The sequence below is a fragment of the Megachile rotundata genome, chromosome 4, assembly GCF_050947335.1.
Source record: "Megachile rotundata isolate GNS110a chromosome 4, iyMegRotu1, whole genome shotgun sequence".
NCBI classification, from domain to species: Eukaryota; Metazoa; Arthropoda; class Insecta; order Hymenoptera; family Megachilidae; genus Megachile; species Megachile rotundata.
In genome coordinates, this window is record NC_134986.1 from 2679595 (window position 1) to 2696955 (window position 17361).

General features: G+C 30.3%; 2 protein-coding genes and 1 non-coding gene across 9 annotated transcripts in view; 2 read left to right on the plus strand and 1 right to left on the minus strand.

Annotated features, from left to right (window-relative positions):
- The first annotated feature begins 241 nt into the window (after window positions 1–241).
- The window catches only part of LOC100881841 (uncharacterized), a 55326-nt gene continuing 38206 nt past the window's right edge, over window positions 242–17361 (plus strand). For 3 of the 4 annotated variants that reach the window (XM_076531396.1, XM_076531398.1, XM_076531399.1), the window contains exons 1-2: window positions 242–468; window positions 16390–16457. In XM_076531396.1, the coding sequence (XP_076387511.1) occupies window positions 16409–16457 (49 nt within the window). In that variant the 5' untranslated portion in view covers window positions 242–468; window positions 16390–16408. Of the gene's footprint in view, window positions 469–8685; window positions 8909–16389; window positions 16458–17361 lie in introns of those variants that run through there. The other variant, XM_076531397.1, reaches the window with a different exon arrangement.
- Window positions 3601–8276, minus strand: LOC105663696 (uncharacterized). 4 transcript variants are annotated; one of them, XM_012294390.2, is made up of 3 exons: window positions 8016–8273; window positions 7721–7938; window positions 3601–7026 (listed from the first exon to the last, which is right to left on the minus strand). In XM_012294390.2, exon 3 carries the CDS (start codon window positions 7004–7006, stop codon window positions 5150–5152), a length of 1857 nt encoding a protein of 618 aa, XP_012149780.2. In that variant the 5' UTR covers window positions 7007–7026; window positions 7721–7938; window positions 8016–8273; the 3' UTR covers window positions 3601–5149. The 4 variants fall into 4 exon arrangements, with proteins under 4 accessions (XP_012149780.2, XP_012149784.2, XP_012149782.2 ...); XM_012294394.2 differs by having other exon boundaries at window positions 3601–7009; window positions 7753–8276; XM_012294392.2 differs by having other exon boundaries at window positions 7753–8276.
- Window positions 10947–11019, plus strand: TRNAR-ACG (transfer RNA arginine (anticodon ACG)). Its single transcript has one exon. It is a non-coding gene; the product is annotated as a tRNA-Arg (tRNA).

Genomic DNA, 17361 nt, shown 5'->3' on the forward strand with positions numbered 1-17361 from the left:
ATCTTCTTTGATCCGCGTTTCAAAGTTACTCGTAAGAAAATGACGAATAAAGTTCCAGCAATAAATGATCTGTGACGATCAACATCAGTTGTCTTGCAACTACGAAACAGCCTCTTTCTCTATATGCTAATTCACAACCAGCCGTAATTGTTTCGTCTCCCCGATGAGGGAAGACGGAAAGCAAGATCGAATCTCCTTGAAGAGAGGTGGAGAGAGTGAAGCAGTTCTCTAGGCTTATCAGTTTATGCCGAGCAGCCGTGCAATGCGTTGCCTCGTCTTGCAGTTTAATTGTGCCTTCGGTATTTACGCGTGACATACATACAACCCTTCACGGAATATATGTGGCGGCTTACTGACTTCCGCTGATCGAGCACCAACTGTCGGAAGCGGTCCCACTTTTGCGTCACCTCGGAGTCTTCGGTACGCCGTGCTTCACGCGACCGGAAGGAGCCACTTCACGAGAAGCCGGTAATCCACTGGACCACTCACGCATGCCAAAACTTTAATAAAGATGTTGAATAATCGTTTATCCTTCATCGATTACGAGATCGTTCTTTGACATACTTTGCTGATCTTTCTTAGATAATATACAGAGTGTCCCGCTAACTTTATTATGTGGGATATTTCTGTAATTTTTAACGAATTTCATTCACAAAGACAAATATTATAGTAAATAAAAACATTTTATCAAGATTTCAAATTAATCGGTGTGTTTTCAAACAGAATTATATGTTTGTATTATCATGATAGAATTGAGATCAAGATCAATTCAATATCCTTCACGTGACTTTGAATATGAATGATTCAGAAGTGTTTAAAGGACAAAATTTATATTGCTTTTCCCATTAATTGTTATGTTAAAATAAAGCAGCGTTAGTGAGTAATACTGAAGATGTCATGTACGTTATCGGTAGTCTACTTTTGGTATTGTATAAAATCGTTTTGAAGAAATTTCAAATGCAAATGCATACATTTAATGATGTTGATACGTACCTAGTATTAAGCGAATTTCGACAAAATTAAGTAAGCTAAAATTACTAATGAATAAATAATATTGAATAAATTTACAAATAAGCTCTACATAATTAAATAACGCTTAGAATTAAGAGAATCATCTTCAATGATATAGTCCTGTCAAGCTCCATGCCAGAAATGAATACTTCTGCAAGGAATGATAACAATTTTATCAATGTTCTGATAGCAATTATTGTAAATCGACAGTACTAGTAGATACTTCATCATTTCCATCTATTATTATCAAACATTTTCAAACTTTTCTTATTTAAGGACACATGAAGGTCATTGAATTGATCTTGGCCTTAAATATCATGTCATGACAATACAAGTATTTAATTAAAAAAAATAAGCTTTTATATACCATATTTATCCCGCCGAACTAAACAATTTATCCTTTTGACATTTTTGTGTAACATTAAAGATGACAAAGATAACGTCTTCTAATAGAGTTAATCGGACACCTTGTATAAGGATTAAAAAGGTACTTTATTCAGAATATAATTTACAAATCCTTCAAAAAAAATCTTTGTTCAAAATTTTATTATCACAAGTTCATAATATTTACTTTACTATTAAATTGTTATCCGAAACATTTCCTTAACTCTTATGTTTTAACCCTTAAATGCATAGTATTGTTACTTGGCAGTATACCAAAACTTATTAATATAGTGCACACATAAACATGAAAATATTTGCATTTAATGCGTGTTATGTTGCTATATGTATATGTATAGAGAGTATTCTATTTAAATTGATCCATTTAACTATCTTCAGAAATATTGATCACACCAAAATATATTTGAAGTAAAAATTATATGATTTCGGACGTAGTGGTCTACGTGAACGTGATATGAAGAAGATATGAAGAAGATGATATAAAGATGATATGATATGAACAAGATATAAAGGCCAACTGTGTTTTTTTAAAATAAAATATGTTTTTTAGTGCATTATTCGATGCAACTCGTTATTCTCTATACAAAAGCATTGTCACTTATAGCATAATATCGCTAATTTAGAAAATATTTTTCTTTTAGTATTGCAAAATATTAGCTATTGCAACATAGCTAATATGTGTCAATCTTAACATCTTGTGCTTTTATAAATGCTTCTACATAAACGTTTGCACGGAACAAGTGTTTGAATTTTCGTTAAAATCACCAGATTTGACGTCCTTAAATTTGTTTCTTGTGAAGATATTTCAAACATGTTTGTATGGAAGAATGTACATCACTAAACCATTTGAAAGAGATGATTCTTGAGGCGTGCCAACCAATTTTCATAAAGATGTTACAAAGAGTTGAAGAATTATTTAGAAATGAAATAAATGTCTGAATTCAGACTGCAAAGCATACTTACATAAAAATGATATCTTGTAAACTAATAATTTTTCGCTATAAGTAATTTAATACAATTAGGTAGCGAATAACGTCATATGAAACAGTGTATTAAAAAATAGTTCTATTTAAAAAACAAGTTGACCTTCATATCTCTCCTATACATACATATATCCATGTAGATGAAAGCTATTTTTATCAGATCATTCCCCCCTCCCGAAATAACGTAACATTTGTCTAAAATATATTTTTGTATCATTAATATTTTCAATTTTTTTGAGTGATTTGATTTGAATGGTACATTCTGTATATGGTATTAAGCAATGTAGTATTAGTGAAGGACGAATAAATGGATGTTTTATTGACAATTAAATGTTACTTATGATTACGTTTTGTAATCAATTTAAATTCATATATAAATTTTCCAAGTGCAATGTAATTTTGCTCGTACATAGTGCGAGACTTTAAAGTTATTTATCAATTTATTCATATATTGTACATGTTTACATTTTGCAATAAATTTACTCAATTAATAAACTGTAAAAATGCAAAACAAATTTTCTTATTCCACTGTGGGCTTTTAACATATGAATTAAATAGTTTTATTTATTTCATAATTTTTGAAACAATATGCAAAAAGGTTGCATACTTGTGAAAGCTCAAAATTATACGTGAAAAAGTAGGAACGTCTATTTAAAATTTGAGGTTAGTGTTTACACATTCAAAGTGCGATTGGACGAAAATGGGTTATGCTCTTATTTCTGTCATAGATCACTGTGTAAATTGCTAATACCAAAGTCAAAACGGTGAGGAAGTATTTTCGAGGATCCTGTGAAAATTATAGTCTTTCTTGCGATATAGTAAAGTCGTAAATGCCTTGGAAAATAGCGGTGAGTAAAGTAGAAATTTCCAGGACCGTATATTTGTTCTGTTTAGGATTTCGTTTTTCCGTTCAAGATGGGAAAAACTTTTTATTGCGCGCTTCTGAATGAAATTTCAGGTCCTTATCTCTTTTAAACTGATCGTTAAGAGTTTAGGTTTCATGTATTTTGGTTGAACGAAAATTTTATGACCTTGCTATATTGAGACGTTAACTATACGCCCCCATTTGCAACGTGGTTAACTACATACCACTTTCCATCAGTAGATAAACCGTGTTTATAATCATAATCATTTTCTTGATTTATGCAAAGTCATTTGTATGTACACGTGGAATAGGTTGTCACAAAATAAGAACATCAATCACTTTTGTAAGGAAAGGAACATTTATTATACAAAAGTACAAAAGAAACGTTATTTACGTATACATTAAATAGGCAATGAAAAATCTAACATATGTACATTTGAATAGCTGTACCCTAAATTAATTATAGCAAATAATAATATATTTAAAGCTCATCATATATTCACGTATGATGTAAATAAAATTTATAGTATGTACCTAAATGTAAATTCAATCTTGACTTGAAGCTACATAAAGACTATATTAAAAATTTAACTACAGACATAGCATTTTGGCAACAATACTATATATCGTTTATGTATTCTTTACAAAATATAACAATACATATATATAGTATAAATATAATATTAACAACACTGAAATATTGCCATCCGAGACTTTTTTTTAGACATATCACAATATATACTTCGAAAGAAACATAGCAAATACTTAATCGATATAAATAAAGTTAATCGATATAAATAAATCGATATCAGTAAAGCTTGCAAGTTAAATTTAAATTTTCAAAAAGTAACACAAATTCGTAACGCTTGCTATATCAGCAAAGTTTCATTTCAAACGTTTGTCTCTATTTCTTACGCTTTAAAAATTTTAGGCGAAAAATAAACGTATACTTGGGTTTAAATTGTATAGCGTGGTCGAAAGTGTCTTAGATTGTTAAGACTGCAATCGAGTAATTAATTTTAGATCTGTATTGTACAGTTCTGAGGCAGGCTCGAGTTATCTTTCGCAATTCGTATCACAGCACTTGAATTTTTTGTTTATCTACGCTTGATTGATTTCACGACCGTGCTATATTTTGAAACCCCAATATAACCATTTAACTTTGAGGTAAATTTTCACTTTTCACACTCTAAAAAGGCTCTTGTAAAGCGGAATTAAACACGTACACTTTACCGACCGACCTGAGTTACAATTACACTATATTTCAACAGAATATATGTCCTGAGTTCTGAAGACTTTTACAATGTCGCTATATCGTAGTGTAGACCACACGGTTTTGAACGGAATTCGAGCTTCTTGTCTTCCGAATCTCATGTTACGGATCTTGAATTTCATATTTTTGCACGCTTGGACGATTTTACGAACACACTGTATCTCACGAGATCCTCATTTGTGATTTGAGCACGAAGGAAGTCTACAGTCTCTGCTACGACATATCGAGATTATAAATTACACTCGATTGTAGAATCAAGTTACGATCGCACATCGTATTTCTGCGGACATCGTACTTTGGCTTTTGTAGAATTTTACGATACTGCTATATCGTGGTGGAAAGTTACTGTTCTTATGAACTGTTCGTTCCATAAATCTATTAAATTGCACTCAAATTATACAGTAAGAATTTCATGTGTTCTTTTGTTTAAATGTGCTCATATCAATAACGAAAATGTGGAACTCAATGAACATAAACATAGTCATACTGAATTAGCGCTTTCAATTGCATTATTCTGGAAACGTATCCGCCATTATCATCATTCTTTACAATCTGACAATACTTTTACACATCTATGTATCACCATTCATTATAATATATTGTTTCTATTGTCGATTATTCATCGGTGTCATTGACTAGATCTATTACGATCGGTCTATTGCCCCTGTTCTCCGTTGAATCGGAACATGGGGCGAGAAAATGGCGGACGGGTTCCTGAATGTTCTCCGTATTATTGTTTACCTCGAACGTGTCATTATAAAAATTAATACCGTAGCCACGTAACATTTCATCCATACTGTTCACGTTCCCATTACAAGTCAGGTTCTCTTTTAAGACGTCTCCAACAACACTATTTTGTTTTTGCGCTTTCGTACTAAGTTTCTTCTTTTTTGAATCTTTTATTTTGTGCTTGTCATTTGATTTGGGTGCTTTCTTCTTCTTTTTCACGGGCTCATTATCACCATTTTTAAGTATGCGTTTCCTTATCTTCATGAACTTCTTCTCTAATAAGTGCAAACCTCGTTCCTCCATTTTTCGCATATCTTCAATGACGTCATGCAGCAACAGTTGCTCGTAACGGTTCGGTGATTCTTGGTTAATGTCTTTGCTGCTACTGCGACCTCTAACAATGCGTAAAACTTCTTGTATTTCATCATCAGGTTGTTGATTAACGGGACTAGTTGTTTGTTGCTGTAAAGGAGTTGATGGTTGCTGAGGTGACGGTTGCTGTTGAGAAGGCGTTAGTTCAGGCAGAGATAGTTGTCTAGAAAGTACCGACTGTCGATTAGGTGGCGACTGCTCGAGAGGTATTGACTGTCTACGACCTCTTGAAGACAGTTGAGAAGGTGACAATTGTTGAGAAAATATTAATCTTCGGTGGTGTATTGGTAGTTCTTTGGGTGATGTTGAATGTAGTTGAGTTGTTGGTTGCTGAGGGGGCGCTGACTGACATTGAGTCGCCAAATGGTGCTCTGGAATCACTGAATTTTCCATTGTTGCCCTAATCGAGTTTTGTAAACTCTCTACAGAAATATCTGTTGATATCTCATTTGCATTTATATCTCTTTGTTTACCATGTTCGTCTGTTGTTATTATATCAGTATCGCTTTTCTCTTTGGAATTCAAGGTTGTTGATAAACAAGGTTGCATAAGGTCAAATTCCTTATTAGATATCGAGTAACTCGAAATTGTAAAAGTTTGAGTGAAATTGTTACTTTTATGTAAATCTAAGTTTTTCTCGGACGCCATATTTTCGCCATCTGTGAAAGCCTGACCTGTCACAATGTTGCTATCCACATATCGATCGGTATTTACTTCATGTAAAGTTGGGTTGCTACATCGAGAAGGACTAGTGCAGAATGACGGAGGATCGATATGAGGAACGCTACTTTCATAACCATCTTTATCTGTAATTATTTCCGAATTGTATAGTTCGGTTTGTGTACCGGTATCAATCGCATTCCTTTTCAGGTGTTTTCGCTTCACTGAACGTTTCGATAAAACTTGCCATCCTATTTTGAAAGTTATTTGTAACTTTTTTGCAGATTTTTTTTTAACCGTATGCGGTGAAGAAATACTTGAGTATATTTCATCGTTATACTCCTTACACTGAGTTTCTTCTGTTGAATAAGCATAATGTTTTTGTTGCATATGCACATTTATGTCCGTTTTACACTTATAAAGCCTACCGCATATTTTACACTTCTCTCCCAGGATAACAACACTACAATCACGTAACATTACACCAGCAGGAATCATTGTTTCTACTCTGCAGCTATCATTAATTGAAGATTTGTGGTGAAATCTCTTTTGAAGACCCATGCAAAGAAAAAAATCTTCCTTTCCGTTTATTTTTGAAGTATCCACGTGAGGCAGTCTTGGAAGAATGTTTTCACTATGCTTGGTTGCCCTCAACGAGTATCTGCCAGGATCTCCAGTGGAGTGGTAGTCCCTTAGCATATGTGGCGCCATCTTCTAAACATCATTAAGTTCTGTAAATAAGTGTTTATGGTCTGTTATAATAACTATTGTTGATCTAAAATTAATATTGCAAATGAAAAAGTATTGAATAAAATTGCACAAATATTTTACAAAAGGTAGTAATGTGATATCATATACAGAAATATAAAAAAATTAAAAAAATTATATTTATTTGAAAGAAGTAGTATAATATTAGTCGAAATCAATTTTTTTTTAAAGATTAAATTGTTATTAACAGAAATTTTAATTTGATTAATTATTAAGTTGATGTCAATAAAACCTTCAATTTATTTAAGTATTAATCTTTATTTTTATATATTATTTAATTAATAATTTAAGTATTAATTTAATTTATTTAAAATTTATTTAAGTATTAAAAAAGTTTCAATATAGTAAACTATATGTTTTCAAATTGTATTATATTTATAGATCTGTTTTTAATTTCTTAAAATTATAAAAATTTGCTACTACTTATTATTATTGTAATTTATTACTTTTCATCAATATTAGGAATTTGTTATTTTTTATTAGTATTAGTAATATTATAACTTATTATTTTTGCTCCTATCTTTTTTCACATTCACAGAAAGCAACTATTAAGTTTCAATTTAATTTTGTTACATAAATCCACATTTAAAAATTTTTGAGAAGAATAAACTTAAAAAAATATGTTATTTTAATAATTTAAATTATTAAATTACTTACGATACAGTAAATTGATTAGAATGCGTCCTTACGTTGATTGATCTTCTTCAACATTTCATCGGACGCCAAACAGGAAGATATCATTAGTCATCACCAAGGAATTACACACGGTTGTTTAGTGACTAAGAATGCTGCGCAGTTCAACCGAAGCGTTGCTGTGGGTGATGCAATCACAGTGTTGCCGATTGTTAATACAACCCCCACTTCCGTGACTAAAACTATAATTTCCCGGGTATACTTAAAGGAAAAATGTTGTCTAGATGATTAATTAAAATATAGAAATACGTATTGTGACCTTTGACGGTCAATTCAATTCGACGTTGCTGAGAAAACTGAAACTTTAGCTGATGCAACAACATTATGACGTGGCAACATAGCATACTTGTAGTCAAGCACCCTGATAAGACCCATGGAGCTCGACCAATAGCGTGCGACCTTCCAAGTACCGCCACCAATCGACGTCGTCGAGTATTCGACGCTTTCTCACTAATACAACTGCGCAGTCGGCTGCGGAGCACGTTTCAGCACGTTCCAGCACATTATCTCGCCTTCGATGTAGAATTTGTAGCTCAGTCTTGTCTTCTTCTAAAAAATACTAATATGATTTCGATTTATATTCAATAAATGGATTAATACAAATTTAACAAACATTTACAACCCTACAAACAATTGTAAAGAAATTTCTGTGCAAAATTCTTTCCTTTTTACAAGGCATTTTATTTTGTTAAACAATAATTTTAGTCTACAGCAAAGTCATACTTATTATTCATTATAGAATTATACAGATAGTTATGGAAAAAATTAAATATTCCTGTAAAAATGAAATATTCTGTGCTGAGCATCGTTCATTACCTATTAATAAATATATTATAATGTTTGGTATTTGGTAATTAATTGATATAACTAAAATTTGTTGATGATGATATATGGTGATACTTAGTTAAATATAATTTGTATTTATAAATTATTTTTAGTCTCTTTAGTATTTAGATTATTATAAACCGAAATTATTTTTCTGTTACGTAATCCTAATTGAGTGATCAGAGCACTTGCTAGAATTCGCGAGATACGGAACAAATTTGACACTTTCTTCGAATGCTGTTCAAGGCTAACTTAGAATAGTGAAGGACACTGACGAGTACAGTAGACAATCATTATACATATTTAACTGTTACAAACAACGCTGAGGTAATTTGTAGTATACACATATTTTCTATACAACATTTGAAAGTTTGCAAATTTCAGAAAAGGAAAATTCTTAATTTCAGAAATTTTAATTTTGAAAATTTGTGAAATTAAAAATTTGAAAGTAGGCAAATTTTTAATTTGAAGAATTTTAATTTTGAAATTTTATAAATTGAAAAACTTTTAAATTTTTTTAAATTATAATTTAAAATTATAATTTAAATTATAATTTAAATTTGAGAATTTATAAGTTCGAAAATTTAATAATTTAAAAAATTGATTGTTTACAATTTTTAAAATTTGAAATTTTCAAATTTCTAGATTTATAAATCTTTAAATTTGAAAATTTTAATAATTATAAGATAAATCTACCAATATGTGACATTTTCATCGATTTCAATGACTGTTCTCAATTAATTAAAGCGTATATCGCTTGAACGTATTATCGCTACATTGACGTATTTTGCATCTCCAACCGGTTAGAAAGTAATATTATAGGTATAATCAATATTGATACTTCATATGTTATGCTTTGTGATTTACAATTCTAATTTTAATATACTAAACATATTAAAATTTACTATTTTGCAGAAACTGTTACTTTCAACTATGGTATTTGGTCTGAGCTATTTATGACGCAGTCATTGAGTCAGCTATGATGATATTTATTTTATTGCCCTTCTATTCAACTACTCAAACGATACAAACTATTGTTGAAAATACTTGGCATTTAACACCACGGAATTTGCATATCATGTAATGATTAAAAAAAATTCGGCTCACATCTATAAAGGTGTCGCATGTTAATAATGACCTAACAGCATTTCACTTATTTAACAATTGTTGGGGGTTCGATTTGTATTACCTTTTTAGTTGCGTACACGTTATAACAAATTAATTAAAAAGATTGTCAAAAACCATAAGAGTGTCGCACACCAATATTTCCAAGTTTGATAATTTGTCAAGTAGAAACGATATGAATTTCCAGATATAAAAAAGACAGAACGCGGCATTAGCAATATGTAGGTGAGTCATACACATCACACAACACTGGAAGATGTGTAAGTAAATATTTCGTGAAGATCGGTTAATAATATTTTTGACCTGTAGAGTTCAGAGTCTATTTTTGGAATTCAAACAATAAAGCATGGTCAGTAAAGGGCCTCATACACGTACCAGCTGATCCGCCCGTTGACCTCTGAAGTAGTGATGGATTGCGATTGGTTATGATTACTGTTCAAACGATGTTGATGTTTATCGATAAAATATTTATCGCTTATAATAGCATAACTCTTTGTACCTAAGTTGTTGCTTGTGTAGTATCATAATCAAACGCAACCCATCACTACTCAAGAACTGACTTAAGCATGTGTGGGGTCCTATAGACACCTAATAAACAGTGAATAAAATAGTGTTTAATGTGCATTTTCTGCTATTTTAATGTTTTATACAGTTACTATTTTATAATAATATTGACAATATTTATTTTTACGAAAACAATAAATTTTTAAAGATTCAAATTCTCCTACATGATACTTTGAATATTTTAACTAGAATGCTATAGATTGAATAAGTTTGATATTTGAAACTATATCAAGTTACATCATTTACATGTTTGGGTTGATAACCACTGAGAATCGTGCGCTAAACTAAACAATCCTAACTATACATGGCTGCAATAAAGCATAAAAAATGTATGACTGTCATAAGTACAAATATTTTCTATAACGGAATGTGGTATAAAATATGTGTCGATATTATATAAGCTTACTTTGTAAAACACCTTACTATATTTTACATTATTATTAACAAACATATTTTGTCAATTTGGCGTTATTTCATGTTGTTACGTAACATTAAACTATAGAATACTAAAGGAAAATGATATAAAGTAGTATGCTATTTATTACTGTTTGAATACTATCATCTCTTAAATTTGTATTTTTAAAATGCACTATTAATATTAATTATCAAAATTAAATAAAAATTATATTAGTAATTTATACATTATATAGTTTAAAATAAAAACTGTAATCAACATGGTCCTGTGGCGCAACGGATAACGCGTCTGACTACGGATCAGAAGATTCCAGGTTCGAATCCTGGCAGGATCGATGCAATTTTTTTTATGGAAAATATATTATTTGTCAATTAAACATAAAAATGGATAAAATTACAAAAAAAATAAATAAAATATCAATTTTTTTAAGCAGAAAGAATAGAATAACAATAAAAATATTGCTCATTGACAAAGAAATTTTAATGATCGCGTGGTTAAAATATAGTTTAGATAAAATGGATATAAAAAATTCGTTGAATAATGCAGTTTCACTAAAGAATGTAGTTACGTACGAATAATAAACCTTGGCACATCTAACTAAAGAAAAAATAATTTTTAGAAAAAAAAAACACCGACTTCGAAATGCATTAAAAAGTAGAAAATAATTTCTATTTCCTAATGAAGTAATTTCTATTTCATTCAATCATACAACTACGTAATAGATATGAATGAAACCTATTTACTCGTTAGGTATTATATTAAATACATTTCAACCTTTTCGGAGGCGGCGCAAGATTAAATAACATATTCAAAATAATCTTCTAATTTTGCGCCGCCTCCGAAAAGGTTGAAATGTATTTAATATACTACCTAACGAGTAAATAGGTTTCATTCATATCTGTTACGTAGTTGTATGATTGAATGAAATAGAAATTACTTCATTAGGAAATAGAAATTATTTTATACTTTTTAGTGCATTTCGAAGTCGATGTATTTTTTTTCTAAAAATTATTTTTTACTTATTTTCTTTGTAAAATTTTTTAAATGAATTTTTTTGCATAATTGAAAAAAATCATACAAAAGTGGTGATTTTGAATATCTATTACAACTTCACGAACAAAATAAGAAAATTAAACTAAGGAGTGTGCCTGCTAAATTTCTTAACTGTTAAGAGTTTCCTAACAATTAACAGGTTCAACAGTTTTTGTTATCACCAATATTTTCCACAAAATTTAATTGTTATATTTTACATACTTCTTCGTATAATATATCTGGTTTATTTGAGTATATTCAAATATTAGAAGAAATATTTTCGACAAAAATTACATGATATTAAGAGATATCTAATATAATGAAGGAGATGTACACAGTTTGTCGGTAAAATAACGGAACTTTTTAAATAAAAAGAAAGGAATTAGTTATTTTGCCAAAATTAATTTTGTTTATTCAAAATGTATCCCTGCCGCATAAATACACCGCTGGGAAAGCTCACACAACGTTAACATAGATTTTTTTATGTCGTTTTGCGGAATCGCTTCAAACACCCTTGTCACAGCTGCTTAGACTTGTGTAATAGTGTCATAAAACGTTTCTTTTATAGCTAATTTCAGTTTAGGAAAAAGGAAGTAATCACATGGAGATAAGTCAGGCAAATTTGGAGGATGTTGAAGGACACAGACTTGCTTTTTCACCAAAAATTAACGAACAGCGACAGTTCTGTGACGTGGTGCGTTAACATGCAACAGAAACCAACTTCCCGGCGCTCGATATTCGGGCCTCACATGAACGATCCTCTTCCACAAATGTTCCATAACACTCAGATCATATTTGTCATTAACATTTTGTCCCTGTGGAACGAATTCCCGAAGTATAATTCCTCTAGAATCGTAAAAGGAAATTAACATTGTCTTCTCTCGGGACTTCTGGAATCGCAATTTTTTGATTTTAGAGAGTCTGAAAATTTCCATGTAGCACTTTGGCGCTTTGTTTGAGAGTCATACTTAAAGCGCCAAGTCTCATCACTACAAGTAACGGAACTTTTTTAATTTAAAGAAAACTACTAGCACCATCTATTAAAACAGTATGTTATCTGAAAACAGTATACCTCCCCTACATAACACAACAATTATTATTAGAATTGGGCAACGAATTGTATACTTATTGCGTTTAATGCGACAGAACCTTACCGTGTCACAAAATCACGGGCAAGCGCAACAAATTGCTCGTACTGAATATTGTGAGGATCTGATCAAAACAGCCAGACGAAACTGTACATTCTTGGAATCAATTACATATAACTACAGTATTGTCTCCGTAAATGTTAAAATTCTAACCCCACTACTGGGGGGATCCCCCTCGAAATCGTCAAGAATGAAACACATCAGTCGCCGAAACGACGAGGATCGAGTATCGATGAGACACATAATAATGCAAGCAAAGAAAAAGATTGCAACTTTCTTATTTCTTACTATTTTTTCATGAAACTTTTACTGTCGTATTTGTCTAGTTTTCCTGATTAAAATGACACCAAACATGATATAATTACGTTAACAATTGCGTGTGTAACGAGTGATTAAAGTTTTTAACATAAAAGAGGACGGCGAATGGAAAAGAAAGAGAAGCAGAAGGTTGACGCGTTCGGCAAACATGAAAGACTCGTGCGTCTTCTGTCTTTTAAATTCAAAAATCAAAATTCTTTATTTTTGGGGTTTCATCAATGAAGCTTTGATTATCGTATTCGTCTCGTTTTTCTGATTAAAATGGTACCAAACACGGTATAATTAAAATCATAATTACTTGTATAGCAAGCCTTTAGAAGGAATTCGCACCTCTACCGTAAATGTTACATCCCAAACTTTTATGGCTTGTTACATAAGTAATTACGATCGTAATCATATCGTGTTTGGTGTCATTTTAATCAGAAAAACGAGACAAATACGATGGTAAAAGTTCCATTGACGAAAAACCAAAAATAAAGAATTTTAATTTTTAAATTTAAAAGACAAAACACGCACGAGTCTTTCATATTTGCCGAACGCTCGAAACTCTATCCCTCCTTGTCTTTTGTATCGCTGTCTCTTTCTATGTTCGGCACACTACAAAAAATGTAGGACCTCTACCGTAAATGTTACAATCGAGACCGGCAAAAGTAACATTTACGGAGAGAATACAGTAGCATTAATAACTGAATTTTTTAAAATAAATGTAAATAAATAAATCGATCATAATTTAGTATAGAGCCTCATTATTTCAAAGAGGTTATGTATATGGACGAATGCATGCAGTAATTAATGCATCTACTCAAATGATACTTTTAAATTCATTTACTAACTTTGTTGAAACTAAGAGCAAACATTTAAATAATCACTATTATTATCGTTTTTTTTTTTTATAACCATATTGCGTTTATATGCCTTAGCACAATTTATTTAATTGAACGTTGACCTTTATTTGTTTAGAAAATTGTACGAATTCATGTAACAAGAATTTAAGTTAATCTTTCAAATATTTTAAAAGTTTTTGTGTTTTACATGTTTAATTTTAATAAATAATTAATTAATTTCACTGAAATATTAAAAATATAATAACATTTACTCGATAGATATAAAATCTATTATGTTAGAACTTAGCTAAATGCACGATAATTGGCCATACCATAGTAATTAGCTCTTCTAACCAACGTTACTCTGTTGAGTACGTCATGCAATGGCAATTATATCTGCAATGTAGTAAGAGATAGAAAAAAACTGTAGAGAAAAAAGTTAAATGGAATCGTAATATCGCTTCTTCTACAACTTCATTTTCCTCATAAAAGCAACGATATATTCAAAAAAACTCTTCGGAATATTTTTCGCAAAACAGTCTTAACGTATAATGCCAATATTTCGTGTGACATCTCACATTTTAGATAAATTGAACGTTTCGTGGATGATACACATGTAAATCACGTCGGTATTTATGTTAACTCCATATCGATATTGTTAATTTTAAGGCACAGTCTTGTTTTGTGTGCGTATTTACTATTTTATAATTGACAGATAATATAGATGTGAAGTACTCTTAAAAATTGTTTGTAAGTATTTATGCGAAATTTTATAATTTACTTTTAATGATTTGTTTAATTGTCTTGATTTATCCAGGAATGATTTTTTCAAATTTGATTTAAAAATTTAGTAAGTATACATTCTAATTCTCAAAAATGCTGGAAATTAAGTGTGATTTTTAACCGACTTCGAAAAAGGAGGAGGTTACTCAATTCGATCAGTATTTTTTTTTTTTCCTATGTATGTTCACCGATTACGCCTAGCTGGGTGGACCGATTGGAACGAAAACTTTTGAATCTGGTAGGTTCTGATTCCCCATTGGTACCATTATCAAAAAATTTTTCATTTTTTAATTACAAAGTATTGTTATTGCAAGACAACCGGCAACTTTTGAAATAAACTTTTCTCAATTTTAGTGCGCTTTTAATATCTTATCACGGACATGATTCTGAACAATCTTGTTCATATACAAATTTCGTGGAAAGGTTTAGTTTTCGAGATATTAGCGAAAAATTGTTGTTAACTTTTGAAATCAACTTCGAACGATTTTAATGTCCTTCGAATATGTTGTTAGGGGTGTGGTTTTGGACAACTTTTACTTAATTATGTTCATGGCATTTACGCAGACAAAAAAAAGCCCGGAAGAACTGTCTCAGAGTATCCTATACAATTCTTCCCATTCCACTAAAAAGCGTGAAATAAAATAATTTTAAGAAAAAAAATACGCCGACTTCGAAGTACACTAAAAAGTATAAAATAATTTCTATTTCCTAATAAAGTAATTTCTATTTCATTCAATCATACAATTACGTAACAGATATGAATGAAACCTATTTACTCGTTAGGTAGTATATTAAATACATTTCAGCATTTTCGGAGGCGGCGCAAAATTAAAAGATTATTTTGAATATGTTATTTAATCTTGCGCCGCCTCCGAAAAGGTTGAAATGTATTTAATATAATACCTAACGAGTAAATAGGTTTCATTCATATCTGTTACGTAGTTGTATGATTGAATGAAATAGAAATTACTTCATTAGGAAATAGAAATTATTTTATATTTTTTAGTGCATTTCGAAGTCGGCGTATTTTTTTTCTTAAAATTATTTTATCAAAATAATATAAATAGTGATGTCGGTTTAGCATTCTAAATGTTCGATGAAAATGTGTGATGACAATTCAAATGTATAAATGTACACTTTTCTATTATTATGCACTACAACTACTATTAAACAAAATATATAAGTTTCAAAATATTCAGTATTATTTAATATCTATATATTTATTACGAATCACTTATGCATTTTTTCAGAAAACTAAATTTACTTCGTCTAGTTAGCAGTCTTAACGTTGTATGTTGGTCGCAAAGGGTTAATATTGATATTCAGAAATTTCATACAATCAGTAATAGACTCGTTAGCTGATCTTCTTCAATTCTTAATTATGTTATATTTTTGTGATGATATACAATACGTATATCTTGTGTTATGTTACCTTGTATTTGTTCTCTTCACCGTTTTTTCGACGTAAATTTTAATTTGTATTTTATTTAAGTGATTATAAAATTGAAAGATCTTTAATCTTCTTCCCCTACACTATACTTTTTTTGTATAAAAGGAATTAACATAAATAAATAAATAAATATAACATTATTTGTGCAGGATCAACTCAAAGCTGCGAATGTATTTCTCGGTATGGATACTCGTGCTTGTGCAGTTCTCACATACGCGTAAGTTCTTTTTTACTTATTTTCGTTTGCTAGAAATAACTACAGCGATATATATATATATATATCAAATAGAATACAAGACACATATCAAGTAATGCATAACATATTAAGTGAAATATAAGAAACAAACAAAGCGAAACATAAAAAACATAAAAAATTACCAAAATATTGCAAAAAAGTGATCATTGTACGAAAAACCGTAGATCAGTTAATTTCTTGTACTTTAATTATTTTAATCATATAAATAGTTTTTGCGAAAGTTAGCTTATTTTAACAATATTCAAAAAATTGTCGCAATTTTACACATTTCCAAAATATTAATAGTTTTACACGAAAATTTATATACATTAGATTCATATTAAAGAAAATGATTTTCTTACCTCTGCTTTTGTGAGTAACGAGAGAATGGAGTAATTGTGATTACTAATATTATAATGAAACGAACCATCTTAATTAACTTTTTAGAACACATTTCAACAGCTTATTTTTTTTAAAGTTTTTAGAGATAATCTTTTATATTTGTAAAGTATATTGAGAGTTAAAGAACACTGATTACATATAATCTAATCGCTCTCTTTCCTGTAAAATTATGTATTTCGAGTTAACGTTGTCTGACTCCATTTTACCTGACTGGCGCCAGACTGCGTGACATTTAAGACGCTGATTCACAGTCCATAAATTACACGTCGCGGATTTTGATTACGGTTCTTCGAATCAGCCAGTAGTTGAATGTCTATTGTTTATACCGTATAAAGATCAGAAGAACGGAGAATAATTTGTTGACGCAATAATTCCACGGAGAAATGGTAATGGATTCCAGAAGAAACATACAGTGCGTAGCTTTAATATTTGGACAATACTGAATTTCTATTTCGATGCATAATAATCTTGTTCACAACAAAGA

Excerpts from the sequence above, each read along its gene's own strand:
- LOC105663696 (XM_012294394.2), bottom strand. The coding sequence starts at position 7,006 with ATGGCGCCACATATGCTAAGGGACTACCACTCCACTGGAGATCCTGGC.